The 16613-nt window shown below is 42.6% G+C and overlaps 1 protein-coding gene across 5 annotated transcripts in view; it reads right to left on the minus strand.

Moving 5' to 3' along the window:
* Positions 1 to 16613, minus strand: part of ADGRD1 (adhesion G protein-coupled receptor D1) — a 259123-nt gene that overhangs the window by 104373 nt on the left and 138137 nt on the right. For all 5 annotated transcript variants that reach the window (XM_027817275.3, XM_043529403.1, XM_007054972.4 and 2 more), the window contains 2 exons: positions 7794 to 7867; positions 5330 to 5453 (listed from right to left, as the gene is read on the minus strand). In XM_027817275.3, coding sequence (XP_027673076.2) covers positions 5330 to 5453; positions 7794 to 7867 — 198 coding nt within the window. The remainder of the gene's footprint in view (positions 1 to 5329; positions 5454 to 7793; positions 7868 to 16613) is intronic.

Here is a 16613-nt window from a genome sequence, read left to right on the forward strand (position 1 = left end):
GGACCCAGAGTAGAGGGTGGGCCTGGGTCCCCCCCTTGCACTTCCACCTGGCCATTAGGAGTGGCCATCACAGACTGCACTGGACCCCTGCCAAAAGGGGTTAGACTTTGGGGTGTGGTTGGCCATTGTGGCTGGGGCAAAGAGAAGGACTGCTGATAACACCAAACCCCTGGAAGGGGGTGAGACCGGGGCAGTGGGCACTGCCAGAGGGCAGTGTCCTGAAGAGGACGGTGCAAGCTGGGAGCAATGTGGGTTGAGATGCCAATCTAGGGTGAGAGATGGACAGGACACCACCGGCAGAGGGCACTCTGCATGAACTGAGCTAATTCCCAGAGTGAACAGCAGGAGTTGCTGCGGTGGTGAGTCCCAACTCCATCACAAGCTTGAACAGCTCTTCTGCCTGCCTGGTGTTTACTCTCCTGCCCTGGAATTTACAGAATTCTTACCAAAGAATGTGGTTTCCTCCTGACTATTTTCCCCAATGCTGAAGCTGCTAAGTACATGCAGGTCACCACCTTCATAGGTTCCCCTATATCGGGTCAGCTCCCTTCACTGCTCCTGTGTCCCCACCTACCCGCATGCCTGTGTGGTCTCTAAAATGGCAACCCCAGATCACTACACCTTAAGCCAAGCAGAGTAGATGCACAGACCAATGATTTTGGGTGACTGACTTCAGGCCAACTACATTTCCCATGATGCATCACTTTCTCCCTTCTTGGTGCGGGGAGGACATACATCAGAGGTGTCACTGGCTGTCTTGACAGATGTAGCCTGGTCGGTCTGTCCTGCTCATGGAGGGAAACTGGACCATACGGAACCTGAACTAAACTCCCATGAATTATAAATGGAAACATTTCAGTTTTCAGCCAAAATTTTTTTTGTTTTTCATGCATCAAAATTTTCCACGGAAAGCAGACACTTTTCAGGAAAGTTTTCAGTTAGTCAAAAAACTATTTTCTGTCACCCACATTCCTTTCTTTCATATGTAAGCCGATATGAAAGTCCTAATTTAAGGGAAGGGGGGGCATAAAAGAATATATAAATGTTCAAGATCTGACATATTTTTGACTAGAACAACTCCCTTGGAGCCTCGACAGTCTGTTATGCAAACAGGAGATTACAGCATTTTTTTTAAACCATATATCATGCACTTGATAGCACCAAATTGTTCCAAAGGTGAATAAATATTTATACACATTTATAACCCTCAGTATTATATCATTCACTGACAGACTTCTAGGGAGTAGAGGGGAAGATATTACAGTATTTAATGGTTCCAATAGGCTCTCTTGTTTTGGCACATGATAAAACTCTTTAGGAAATTTCTTAGGAAGATACTACTGAGCATCGCCTGTTTATAAAGCTCAGTAACTAGGTGGTTTTGTCTTTGTCTGCCACATAACCTCACCCCAGACCCAATGTAAAGATATCTTAATATGCGTGAAACAATTACCACATTTGTTTTAACTCAGATTTGGTTTCATGACAAGCACAATGGATGCTTTCCCAGCTGGTGCTGATTTTGCCCTCTTATTTTTACATCCCCATCTAGATTTATTATCTGTTTTTAATTAACTAATAAATAAAAACAAATAATTTGGGGCTATCAATTCAAAATGAAGCTCTTTGGTCAAAGTTCTGAGGCTCCAGGGTGGGATTTTGTGCCGAGCCCCACAGAGGCAGCACTCACAGCACAGTGAGAAAGGGGATTAAGGCAGCTTTAAACCCTTCCAATCCTGGGGTGCTCCAGGGGCTACAGTAGCCCCCAGAGGAATTTAGACAGCCCAGGGTGGAGGGGGGCATTTGTCTAAGTTATGGCAGCCTTCCCTGACTGCCCTGTCTCCACAGCCCTGCATGCTGGAGTCCTGTCTCAAAATATACTCCCCATACCCACCTCCCTACACCAAAGCAAGAGGACATATTCCGCACCATCTGAAGAGATGGGGCAGCAAGCACTTTCACTCTACGGGCCAAGGAAGTAGTATTCCTCGCCGAGTTTCCCTGGGCTACTTTGAGTCTGTACAATTTCCGATCCAGAACTGCATCTGAATGGCATGGTTGAGCCCTCTGGCTGGAACCTGTGTTTTGTGGGCAAGTGGTTAACTCTGAATTCTCGAAACAAAGTCTGAACCTTGGCTGATCCTGGAGAGGTTAGAAATGAGCATCTGGCAGCTCATCATTCACCTGCCCACTCTGAACCGCTGCAAACATTTCCAAATCTCTCAGATTTGCACAAGGGACACATGGTTTCCACAATGGGCGCACAATCACAGGGCAATGCCTTTCAGCTTCCAGTGCGTCACTCGTTCTGCTGACTGCTAAAGAGCTATTGATTTACTCCATGCCCCTTGTTGAAAATTGTATTCCGAAGCAGAGGGCATAAGGATTCAGTAGAGGCCTAAGGGAATCAGATTTTTTAAATGTCCAGGAGAACTATTCAGATAGATTTTCCAGAGCTCTGACATTGTCTATTACAATGTAGGGAAGTTTTCCTTGCATCAGAGTGATTAGGTCTGAGCATCCCACTCACCCATTTAGCATCTCAGGAACATTTCTGCTGTTTTTTGAATAGTTCTATAGAAAGAAAGGGAAACAAAAATACTCCAGGGTAACACAAATACGGAGAACTTATGCAAACATTGGCAATGGGGCACACACTAGGACAGAACATTCAGGGAGAGAAAAAGCAAACCAGTGACAATACTGAAAACAAAATCATGATTAAGTGACTATGGGGAATAGGACAATTTATTCAGGGTTCCAGCCTCTTCTATTTACTGTCGTTGAGTTCTCCTTAAGAAGGTACACGCTTGATCAACTGCAAGGAGTTTGGCCAAAATACACAAGCTTGATCCCCAGTTGCCAAGATTGCACAATATTAAAACTTATTCCAGCTTTTGGCTAATCATAACTGCTGGATTCTGTTTGGGCAATTCATTTAAGTGTTAGACCATTCAGAACCATTTCCAAGAATAGAATCAGTTAATCTTACAATACCACACAGCATTTGACTGGTTGGATAATATCTGTCATGATACATTTTAGCATCAACAAACTAAAAATGTTGAACATGCTTCAAGGGAACTCAAAAACACATCTGAGAGTTGCCCAGCTACAGTTATTGGGAAGCCTGGGGATAAAAACCTGTTCATATCTGTGTGGGGGTGGGAGGGGGGGCTGTCTGCTGTGCGTGACTTGACTAAGAGTCTGAATTATTCCCCAACTAAACAAAACAAACATTACAAATAAAATTATATTAAAAATGTGGCTTACTAGTTAGAGCAGGGGAACTGAGAATCAGATTCTTCAGTGCTACATTCAACTCTTTCACTAACTCACTTTCTTCTAGCCTGATGGTTCAGGCACTAGGGTGGGACTCAGGATATTTAGGTTTAACTCCCGGCTCTGTTACAGACCTCCAGTGTAATCCTGGGAGAGTCACTTAATCTCTCTTCATCCCTCAGTTCCCCCTCTGTAACAAAGGGATAATAATAGTTTCTTTCTGCCACCCTTTGTTCCTCTGGTCTCTTTTGGTGTCAAGCTCTTCAGAGCAGGGACTTATTACGTATATGTACAGCAACTAGCACAGTGATGCCCTGATATCATCTTGGGCCTCTAGATGCTTTTGTAAATAAACAACTAAGTCGCTAACTACAGAACTAATAACCAGCTCCACAATGACAGTCATGTGACCCTGCACAAGTTACTTAACCCCTCTTCCACCCCCATGCCTCATTTCTCTCATCTGTTAAATAGCTATAATAATTCAGGAGTGTTCTGGGGCTTTAATAAGCTCTTTGGATAAGACACTAAAAAAAGCAAAGTATTATAGTGACTGCCATTCTAGAATCTGATTCTGACTTCTGTGGAGTTACACTGAGTTTGTCACTGACTTATTGAAAGCAAGATTTGATTAATACTTCTTATAATATTAATATAGCATCTACTCCTGAAAAGATGGCAAGTTACGTTATGCATCATTCATTTTCTGAAAACCTTGATGTGCTGTTTAGTACTGATTAAAATTCCTTTAAATTGGGTCACTATTTGCCAGTTGATTTGTATTGTGTTTCCATTAGCAACAAATTCTGTGCTGTTCTCATGAGTATGTTGTACCCATTCGCAAACCTGCCAGCAGTCTCATGGCAAAGCCACTATCTGAAACAACAGCAAACTCATCATTCATACCAATTAACACAGAAGTCAGACACACTACTTCATAGTCAATGCATCCGTGCTATCAGGTCTGACAAAGAACTCTGTATGTCCCACTAGGGATCATATTTCCCGGTAAGCCAATTTCAGAAATAAGGTTAGTGAGGAGACAGATTTGGCCAAGAGAGTCCTTGCCTCGCCAACTGGCATTGGACAAGTTCTGCTGAAACCATTCAGTACTGTGAGTAGGAAGCAAAAAGCCTATCCCCTGCTGATAGGAATGGTTATATATTCACACTGAAAAAAAGCATATAATCATTAACTCTTTGAACAAAGAAGTCAAGTAAATACAATGAGCAACTGTAGATAAGGATATTCATCCTCAACTCTCTTTCTCCCAAGTTCTTGATCCCATTCTGTTTTTCTCAAACCAGACCCAACTTTGCAGCCAGGTGAGGAAAGAGCATCATGTGCATCATGCAACATAAGTGCAGGGGACATACTGCTTCCCAGTCACTAGCAGAATACATGTTCGGGGACCAGCTGGGAAGCAGAAGAGATTGGGACTTGCTCCAGGCAGGAATCCCAACTTATCACATATCTCTGCTGCTGTAAATCCTCCCTGATCCACCCCATGTGATTCGCCACCCCAACCCTAAACAGTCACGTCTCAGATGTCCTCTGTCTTGAAACTGAATCAAAGAAATTAGAGATAGAAAAGACCTATCGCTCATCTTTTAGCCTATGCGCCACTTGGCCAGTATAGGAGTGTTCTATGGAGCATGTCTGTAAGTGCTTTTCCTGCCCAGTTATTTAAGGGCTATAATACCAGTGGGATGAGAATTAAGTACCGCACATATTGATTCCTACTGACTGCAGCGTCTTTCATCCCACATTCCGTTTCAGTTAAAAAAGAAAATGAATGAAAGAAATATGAAAACAACATTTCCAAGAGCAAACTCTGAATTTTGCAACAGAGCTTAGCTACTTGAGCAAAATGGTCCCAATTCTTCTCCGGCCACCCGCCGCCTTATATTGTGTGGCTGAAAGTGAGATATAAAGAAGGGCTGAATTTGGATCTCTGTCTTCAAAAAGTATTTCATTCCATACAAGTGGCTGAACTGGTTTGTGCTCAGTTTTGACCACCTAGATTTACTCCGTTGTTTACTCTTACCTTCAGGGGTACAACTTGCATCAGAATGGCAAAGTTGGTGAGGTGGTTACACAGGCAGACGGAATAGTTGAGGTCCCCGCTATCACGCACGCAGCCTTCATTAGACCACATGGCACTTCCATTGCTGCAAAGCACACAGGAAATGGAGAGGGATCCCTATTAAAATTGACTCTCCTGGCACTAATTAGACATGAATTTCATTAAACAGAAGATATATTTTTCTTAAACAAATTCTTTTCTAAAGTTTAGCTACCAAGAATCAACCAGGCAAATATCTGCACAAAGACTAGAGGTTTCCTTTGACAGGTCCATTTATAAACTTTGACAAAGCAGTTGTAACACTAAACATGCAGGTTAAGTCTACATTTCTGCTGCAAATGTAAAGATCATTTTAAAAGGGAAAGAAATAACCCTATGCAGCCATCAGCAGAAAGAATGAAGCATGTCACAACAGCTTTTCAATGCAACTTTCAAACATTAAAATACTCCAGAAAGATACAACACAAGAAAGAAAATAGCAACCTAGAACTAAATGGTTTGCCTGGTATTCTTTATCAGAGCACTGAAGTTGGTGTGCTGATCATGGAAGTTAGTAATCAACATTCATATTACCCAGGACCCTAATTACATCTAAACCAAAGTACATGCTCTCAGCGCTGATGTTCCAATTTCAGTACGTCAGAAAGTCCGAAGTTACTAACAGTTACCACTGAGATAGAGCAGCTTCTCCTTACACTTAGCACAGGAAATAATTGTGGTTTCTGACATACTGTGGAACAGTAACTGATAGTAAATGCTGACTGTTTAATGGTGATGGCAGCAAATCACAGTAAACCATATTGCATGGTGTGTTTCTAAGCCTGGAATGATGAGTGGTTTGCAGCACTCGAAGTGGCAAATGATTGTGTGTAGTAAAATATATTAGTCTTGGTGGCAAACAGCTGTGTGTAGTAAAATAATAATAATAATACTACCAAGGACCAGTTTTTTACCAGCCTCACTCTCCTTGTACACTCCCATTGGTTTCAGTGGAATTACCCACAACTCAACATTCAAGTAAGCTGGGCAATATCAAGTCTGAAAAAACTATTGTGGGCTAACAACAAGAGAGAGAGAGAGAGGGTCAAATTCAGCATTTAGTTACCTCTTTTCACTGGATCTATGCCAATTTGCTGGCCCATTGGCTTCCGTGGAGCTATGCCGATATAAACAATATAAAGATCTGGCTCATTGACTTCAATACAACTATGCCAATTTACACTAGCTGAAGACCTGGCCCGTTGACTTCAACAGAGCTACACAGAATTATACCAGCTGGGGATTGTGTCGATATTGTTCCTATTATACAAATGCCAAATGACTCCTTTTATTGGAGTAATACATCTGAGACAGAGAGTGTGTTGAGGTAAATAAACCTCTCATTTTGGAAGGAGGGACTTTCACTATCGTCTTTCATCCTCAGGCAACGCCTCCAGGGCCTAATCCCCCAGAGCACATACTGTGGGAATGATGCCCTGAAGCATATTGACTAGCTTTAGTAAAACATGTTTCTAATTTATTATAATTTGTGAGTAAGCAGACAAGCTAGTGACTACAAACAGCTGGGACAGCTCAACGTAATCACAATGAAACTTTAATAAAACAGGTACGCTGATCTTGCCCAAAGGCAAATTGGAGAGGCGGTATCACAAAATTGTGTGCCACTGATGCACTGCGTAGTGCTTGGAATACCATGACTCAGAAATGTGACAGTCCCGGCTCAGGGCTCATTTTGACTTGTTTCACAATTAATTCAGTATCAACAGCATGTTTAGAAATCACCAATGCATCAGATATACTATTCCTGGCTACCCAAAGTGAGCAGAAAAATAGCCACTCTTTGTGGATATTTGCTGTTTACACAGTGCAACTTAAGGCGCACTTTTGCCCTGCTTTGCATTCAGTGGCATCTAATTTCATCATTGAATATGTACCAGACATGACTCACTGCTCTGAAATGCATACGATACACCTCTTTCTGATCTCCTTTGTACGCAATGTGAATCAGGAGGAACTCCAGTGGAAACAATTACCTCAGTAGAGCTATGCCGATTTACAACACTCATGTTTCCGGGCGAACTGAGTTATGCTTGCAAAAGACCAATACAAGTGCAACCAGAATCAATCCTTATGTGTTCATCTCAATGTTTTTCATTCTCTCAATAATCTGCTTTATCCCGAAATCAGTGAATAGAATGAGAACTTCCCCACCTACAATAAGAGGAAGCTGTTTTCTCTTCCTCTTTCCTCTGACTATGAAGCTATTTTTGTGGTAAACCCTGTGGTTTCATTGCTTTAATAATTCCCATGAACACAAGAAAAAGGGAGTATTTGTCAGGTCTGGCGTGCATTGATGATGTCACATTCACCATAGGTAACCAGTAACAATACATCCAAGAAAGACATTTAGAAGCACTTAACATACCTATAATCCAGAAAGGCACAATACAGGTTAACTTTGTGGCTTTCATTCACTGCTTGGCTGTACTGCTGAGGAGTCTGAAAGAAAAAAAAATACACATCCTGAAAAAGAAAAATTTAAAAAGAGATGCCAACTTAAAAAAGGCCAAATTCTGCTCTCTGTTTAACCAGTGTCGGTCATGATTATTCCATTGACTTCACCAGAAGTATTACAGATTAACAGCAGTGTAACTAAAAGCAGACTGTAGCCAATTATATTTGATTCTTTCTGCTACACACATAGGCCCCAACCAAGCAAAGACTTACACACATGCTAACTTTATGCACCATGACTAGGTCCATTGGGTGAAACCCTAATCCCACTCAAGTCAACGGTAAAATTCCCATTGACTTCAATGGGGCCATCATTCCACCTGTTGACTTCAATAAGACCACTCACTGTGCACAAAGTTAAGCATGTGTGTTAGTCTTTGCAAATTTAGGACCTTATTCTTCAACATACCTTTTGGATAGCTGACAAGAAAGCCAAATGTAACAAAAATTGACATTTTAGGATCAGTCTCACTGACATGTACACTACAATGATCAGCGAACATTTTATTTTCAGAATGGTAATTATTACTACACATATAATCAAACTAAAAAAGCAATGCCAACCTCCAAGCTTTAGTTTTAAGCGAGTTTGGCATTTATACAGGGCCTTAATTCTCAACTCCTGCAAACAGATTATTTGCTTTCTCAATCTTCTCCATTCAGAAAGGCTTGGGTCCACATTCTCTACTCTGTTACACCAGTGTAACTCCATTCAATTGCAGTGGAGTAGAGAATCAGGCAAAATATCCTACCCAGAAGAATTTCAAAAGCCTGTTCCATCCCCTCCTTTTGACACTGATACACTAACAGCCACCTGCATCCAGGGCTACATTAATGACATTCAGTACTGCACTTATGTATTGGACCCCATCTCAGGGCTATTCTTCATTTCAGGAGTCACCACCATTAAAAAAATGACTGGAAAATTACCAACGCTCAGATCATTACAACAGAAGACCAATAGTGCTATCAAGCCAGAAAATAAGCAAGTGCTGCTCTCCTTGTTCAGCATTTAAAATAAATTTACACAGAGCTAAAACTAAAGTTCATACAAGAAAGTTGCATCAGAGATTTCTGTCTTCTCCCCCACAAGAGCAAGCATGAAGTGTCAGGCACAGGGCAACATAGTTACCTCCTCACCAGCTGATAACAAAACTTCCTGTCTCAGTCAGGAGACTCTCAGCTAAATTTCCACACACTTCTAGGTTATATAGCTTCCAAATTTCCACCCAACAGATAAGCTCCTTTACCAAGTTGCTCTTGCCCCACATTCTCTGTTCTTGTGGAGAACTTAAAAGGAACCTTCCTTTCTGTTTGAAAGATGCCTACTATGCTCTCCAGTGATTTGACAGGTCCTAAATACAATGATTCCTCTAAGTTAGTGCCATGGTAGGCAAAGAACCTCAGTCGAGGAGTAAAGTGCTATATAAGTGCTAGAGGTTATTATTAATGACTCTCAAGAGTCAACGGTCATCAAAAATGGTGTGCAGATAGAGATGAGGTGGCTTAAAAAATAAAATATTTGCTATAACTGCAGATAAGATCAGACAGTAACAATCATCATCTGTTTACAAAATGCAAGTCTCTACTATTAAAACAATAATCTATCCAACCTGTAAAAGGTTGGTTACAACAGGGAGAAAGTTCTCAACTGCATACATCAATTTTCAATAATTCCCCATCAAGAAAAATAAATAACCACCAATCCATCAGAAGCAATTTGACCTGCGTTTCAATAATTTATTTCTTAAATTTAACTGAGTGCGATGACTTAGATCGTGACCTGGAACCTGTGGCAGTAAGAATATTTGATTTAATAACATTGATATCAGAAAGTTTAATATGCAAGCAGGCTTTTTTGTTTGCAGATTAAGTCACTTGCATGTTTATAAAAACTTGTGAAAGGGAAGTTCGTGTAGATCCCAGTGGCTTGGAGGGAGCATCCTGGCACACCAGAAACCTTAGTTCTGGAAACAAGAGATTCCTGGGACTCTGATACATACTGCAGCTGGCAGTCTAGGACCTTGGCAGAGTCTGACAGTCGAGTGTCTGCTCTATAAGCAACTCAGCATATTAATTTACGGAGAAACATTAACACTGGTCTTGAAAATAGTCAACTGTCTTCTCTCCTGGACAGAGAATGAGTGCAGCAAGGCTGTCTTACCTTCTAGAGCAGGGTTTCTATCTTACCTTCTAGAGCAGGACCCAAAATTGGGTTGCCAGACTGTTTCAAAGGGTCACATGACAGCTTCTGTGGTTTCTGTCCCACAGGGCTGGCTGGGCTCGCCTCCCTGCTCCAGTCACTGCAACCTCTGGGGTCCCACTCAGATTTGGCCCAGCTGTCATGATGACGGGAGTCCAGGTAGAACAAATTTGAGCGAGTAGCATTACCACCCCATAAGCCAGGTCACAATTCCACTCACACAAACTTCGTCCGGTCAGGGCCAAACCTGAGCAGATAAGATCAGACAACCCCGGAGGTTGCAACACCCAGAGCGAAGAGCCAAGCCCAGGCAGCCCCACAGCACAGGAGCTAGAGCAGCTGCCACTGTGGGGTGAGTATCAGGCAGGATCCAACCCACCCAGGGGGCAGGACCCAACCAAAACCACTCCAACGCCTCCACCCCCCAGACTATTCACTGAGTCATAACAGGCCATAAACATTTACAAATGGGCCCTGAGCCCTAAAAGGTTGAGAACCAGAATTCTAGAGGCAGGGAGTGGAAGTGGCATGAAGAATGGTTTCTTTAAAGTGAAATCATGGTTGAAGTGAGGGTTTACGTCATCTGCACTGAGCGAGTGAGCGTCAGACTTTGGGCTAGACAATCCTTGGCCTTTATATTTTGTACTGGAAAGAATGCAATAAGACTTTCCCCCTTGTGCCCATGTGCAACAGCTAGGGATATCAGGCAGCTCAGGGAGGGACTGCCTCACAGGAAACTATCCCTCTGCAAGCGCGGCCTGGAGCAGTGTAGCCGTACAGCAACCCTAACATGAGTTAGTGGTCTCTGGTAAATTCTTATCACTTAAAGACTAACGACTAAGTCACAAAAAACATTGTGTCTGTGGAGATGGCTTGGAGGGAGGAGGAGGAGGGAGGTCTAGGGTAATTAGAATGCTAGGATGTAGGCATGAGGCTTAGGTTGTTGGGGGGCAGGCTAAAAGGCTAACATGAATGCTGGGTACCTTCTGGAAAATGTGTTTGCAGAAGACCTCAGTACTCGACAACTGAAAAAAGAATAGAGCCAGCCAGTTGTCTGCTTTGGAGAATTGCCAACGAAGGGGAGCCAAGCAAGGGGTAGGCAGACAGTTTGTGAGAATAAATTTCTCTTTTTTTATTTTATTTTGAAGAGCAAACACGTACCAAGCTGAGTTATGGAGGCCACAAAGCAAGGAGGAGACGGCCTCCCCCTTCTGTACTTTTACTCCTGTATTAAAGAAAGGAATTTAGTGGGCCAGATCCTCAGATGGTGTAAATGAGGATAACCTCAGCCCAAGCAAACTGAGCTAGGCGATCAGTTAGTGTAATTGGGTGTAGCTCCCTGTAGTTTTAATGGACCTGTGCCCATTTACACCAATGAAATATCTGGCCCATTGAGTTCCATTTGGAGCTCACTCATCCCTGCTTACAAAGCACAGCATTTCCTCCAGTTTGTGGATTTCCTGTGTTCCTCACAACGTTCTCATCTATCACCAGTACCTACACATGACCACTTCCTTCTCCTCCACATAACCACCTGTAATAACATTTTCCTTCACATTCTTTCTATTGCCCAGAAAAATAGGAATCTCAGGCTGCACATATCCACCCATTGCACCAACAGTGCAACAAAGCGTTCAGAATAATCCTCCAGCCATCGGCTGGCTACGTTCTTTCCAGATCTGAGATGGTTTAGAGCTGAGAGATGCGCAGTGTATCAGAATCTGGGCTGAGGCCACCAAGCTAAATGGATTTACAACATATTTGACTGATTCATCCTTAGAAATAAGCTGTACACATACTGGAAAAATTAGATCCTCCCAATGAAATGTTTGTAGGGTCTCTTCTACAGTTGAGATTAATTTACTAAACACTGAGTGCCTTGCATAATGACAGGTTTCAGAGTAGCAGCCGTGTTAGTCTGTATTCGCAAAAAGAAAAGGAGGACTTGTGGCACCTGAGAGACTAACCAATTTATTTGAGCATAAGCTTTCGTGAGCTACAGCTCACTTCATCGGATGCATACTGTGGAAAGTGTAGAAGATCTTTTTATATACACACAAAGCATGAAAAAATACCTCCTCCCACCCCACTCTCCTGCTGGTAATAGCTTATCTAAAGTGATCACTCTCCTTACAATGTGTATGATAATCAAGTTGGGCCATTTCCAGCACAAATCCAGGGTTTAACAAGAACGTCGGGGAGGGGGGGAGTGTGAGAAAACCTGGATTTGTGCTGGAAATGGCCCAACTTGATTATCATACACATTGTAAGGAGAGTGATCACTTTAGATAAGCTATTACCAGCAGGAGAGTGGGGTGGGAGGAGGTATTTTTTCATGCTTTGTGTGTATATAAAAAGATCTTCTACACTTTCCACAGTATGCATCCGATGAAGTGAGCTGTAGCTCACGAAAGCTTATGCTCAAATAAATTGGTTAGTCTCTAAGGTGCCACAAGTACTCCTTTTCTTTTTACTAAACACTAGGACTTAAAGTTCAGCTCATGTAAATCAGCACAACTCCATTGGCATTGATGCAGCTATTACACCAATGCATACCAACTGAGTTTCTAGGCCTAATGGATTTTAATATGCTAATGAAAAAATTTGGCAAGGAGTTCAAAATTAACATTTCCTCAACCCATTTCTTAAGACTACAAACATAGGTTTAAAGAATCCTAGGACACTGCCAAGCATTGAAGCCTGTGACAGACAAGTAACAGAAGGAAAAAGAAAACCTGATAATGAATTATTAGAAACTACAAAGACATCTGGAATTAGAACAGCTTGCCATAATATTGAACATAGATTGTTTTCAAATTTCCCTTTGCCTGGGGTAAGAACCAGTCAACACATCACATTTCCACCAGAAGTTTTGCTCATAAAATGCTACACCAGTGGCCTTTCCTGGTTCCCTGAATTCCACATTTAACAGCTGCTGTATCAGGAGGGCAAAATGCAAAAATTGAAAAGTGATGACAAGGTGTGTGGGTAGTGGAATGGAAAACATCTTATCAGTGTTCTGTACCAGCCAGTGTCTTGGGTTGGAAAGGAAGAAAAAAAGGAGGGGATGGGGGAAAGGGGCTAATACTCTAAATTCTCCTGTTTAGTTATTATCCCTAGCAGCCTGTGTTTGATGAGTTCTGGATGTGCCAGCATTAAATATTCTGCCTTTTCCCTTTATATGAGAGGCATCCATTTAACAACATCTCAGTCATCTTTCCTGTCGTGCTGAACCAGGGGTTGCCTCTCAGGGCTGGAAGGGAAACATCTAGTCATTTACATATATTGACTCCCAATTCACTTCTCAGGGGTTCTCAAACTAAGATCTGTGGAGCCCTGCTGGTCCACAGAGCACTTGCTTGTTGCCTGCAAGGAAGTGACCTGCATTAGCATGACAATATTATTGTTGCCTGGTGCTCTTGTCCCTCTCAATATGTTTGTTTAACCCACCCAGCTTGTAAGGGCAGGGACTGTCTCTTTACTTCATGTACAGGGTCTAGCTCAATGGGGCTGCAATCCCAGATTGGGGCATCTAGGCACTACTGTAAAACTAACCATAAACAAAAAAGGTCACATGGTCCTAGCTCTCCTTCTTCTTTCCAGATGCTCAACATCATGAAACTTCAGATAAAATAATACATTAGTAGCCAGTTTTCTCCAACAAAGCTCAGCACCCAGCAACTCCCATCATCCTCAATGAGAGCTCCTAGGTTCCAATCACTTCTGAGCTTGGAAAATGGCTGTAGCCTAAAGGTTAAAAATTCCTTGCTCTGAAATCTCTCCAAACACAGATTTGGTTTTGGTATAGTCATGGTAGGGTTTCCAACTGACTTCAAATGTTACAGCCAAGAACCTCCCACCCAAAGATGAAACTTATATGAGTTTGTATCACTCTGAGCACTTCACACAACAGAGCATCAGATAACGAGGGAAAAGAAAATGATAGTTAAATCAAAAACACCTTGAAACTAATTGATTTGCAATAGCAATCCACCAAATACTTTCTCATAGTGGAAGTATCTGAATATCTGGGGGGCGGGAGGGAAATGATGGGGAAGTCATGTTGGAGGTTGGATCATTTTTGTAGCCATGCACATAATAATTAGCTCTTTTCTCTGCTGACATTACCTAACTGATCCTCTCAACACCCTTGCAGATTATCCCCATTTCACAGACAGAAAAATTGTGGTAGAGAGTTTAAGGCCTCAACCCTGAAAACATGTATGTATGGGTTTAACTTTCATTAGTCCCATTGACTTCAATCTGAGATTATTCACCTATTTAGAATTTAAAACATGCTGGAAGATCTGGGGCCCAAGTGACCAGTCCAAAGCCAGTCAGACCTCAGGAATTCCTGGCTCAAAGTACACTGCTCAGATCACTAAACCACACCTGTCTGTCTAGTATGCACCTCTGAGCATGGTGGGAGCTGACATCGCTCTCTGTCATTCCTTACAATATCAACATATAAAAAAATGTTATTTCTCCTTTCCACATCCCCTTTCTCTCCTGGGCTTATGAGTACGAAAAGTATTTTGCAGATACTTGCTAACACTAGTTAACAACAGGTACTTCTGGGCCAAATACTCCCTGCTTAGAAGCCAAAACTACTTAGGACCCTATACTGCAGTGCAAAAATCATGCCAAGTTCCCATTGACTTCAGTGTGGATTGATAATACTCACAATATTGTTGTAAATCATGGTAATAAATGAGAGATGCAGGAGCACTGGACAGTAGCCATAACAAGAAGTAGATTCATCACCTGTCAGGAATGGTTTAGTTATTACTTAGGGCTTGTCTACACTGGCAAGTTTCTGCACAGTAAAGCAGCTTTTCGCGCTCAACTGCAGACGTGTACACACTGCCAAGCCACTTTGTGCACAGAAACTCCTCTGTTGCAGCGCTGCAAAAAAAACCATCTCAACGAGAGTCATAAGGCTATTTGCGCAGAAGCTCCAGCGCTCCTTTGCCAGTGTAGACAATTGATTGCTTTCTGTGCTGTAATTGGCCTCCGGAGCTGTCCCATAATGCCTCAAGTGACCACTCTGCTCACTGTTTTGAACTTGGCTGCCCTGGAGATAGGCGCCCCTTCCCTTTCAAAGCACAGAGGCAGGTGTCCGTGTGTGTGTGTCTTTGTGTGTATGTGCACAAGTGTGTATGAGAGAGAGAGAGAGAGAGATTGCTGTGCAGAGAGCCCAGGGAGGGTGGTGGGGGCTGATGTCAGGGTTTCCCCCTCCCCCTGCCTTAGGACTGGTTGCTTCCTGCTACTGTCTGAACTTACAACACAACATGCTGACACACCCTCTGTCCCTCAAAACACATTGTCTCTCCCCACCCTCCATACACACACACACACACACACTCCCTGTCGCTCACTTCCCCACCGCCCGCCCCTTCAGTTGAAAAGCAGCTGGCAATGTAGTAGGATGCCCATGGAACAATGGGATTGGGAAACCTGTATCATTTGATGCTGTGCCTCCCCATGAGGCATTGCAAACCCTTCCCAAAGCACCCTGCAGCCAGCTGCACAGTGGGATAGCTACGACAATGCACTGCTGCCTTTGCCGTCGCAAGAGCTGCTAACGTGAATGCGCTCTAGCGTCACTAGGAGCACAGTGTGGACACGCAACAGCTGTTTAATTCCAGTGGTTTAATAAAAGTGGTATAACCTGTGGCGCAGAAACCTGCCAGTGTAGACATACCCTCAGTCTTGCCTTGAGTGCAAGGGACTGTACTAGGTGACCTATTGAGGTCCCTTCAAGTCCTACACTTCTATGATTCTATGAATCCCCAAACCATTGATGTCAGTGGGAGTCTTTCCATTGTCCTCAATTAGATTTTGGATTAGGCCCTAATCTCCAATAAATTACACTTGTGCAAAACTAATGACAGCAATCAGACTGTAAAAATGCCCTTGAGGGAATAATTTAGCCTGCAGAACCTTTAGGCTTGAGATAAAAAGAATCCAGCTTGACTGTCACAGCCCATGGCAAATCTGCAGGGATGGCAGCTAGGAAAAAAAAGAAACCCTTCTTTTTTCTTGTGAACACATCTGAAGTGAAATTTATTGCGAGGCAATAAACATGGAACCCAATGAGGCTCCTTTTTACTGCCACTTTTCCAGAATTAAACTGCCCTTTAAACCTTTCACACTGCAATCATTTTTAGCACCTCCGAGTTAAATGAGTGAAGCAGAAATAAGTCATTTTTGTTCCAAAGAATCCCCTAAATATACCCTAAATGCGGCGATGTTCAGAACTCAGATCCAAATCCCATTTGTTCACCGTGAGCCCATCCCTGTTTTCCTATTATACAGCCCCTGGCTCTTCCAAGAAGGCATCCTGTGGGATTCTACTTGTTGAGGTTAAGTTTTAATGTAACCTCATGTTATGTTTATTATTGTGGTTTGCAACAAAGTTGCTTACATTATTGAGTACTCTCCACAGCAGGGTTGAAAACAACTAGTTTTTAAACAAGACAAATATTTATAAAGTTGACTGTGCATCATATACAGCAGCCTTGCAAA

The sequence above is a fragment of the Chelonia mydas genome, chromosome 15 (assembly GCF_015237465.2).
Source record: "Chelonia mydas isolate rCheMyd1 chromosome 15, rCheMyd1.pri.v2, whole genome shotgun sequence".
Taxonomy (NCBI): Eukaryota; Metazoa; Chordata; order Testudines; family Cheloniidae; genus Chelonia; species Chelonia mydas.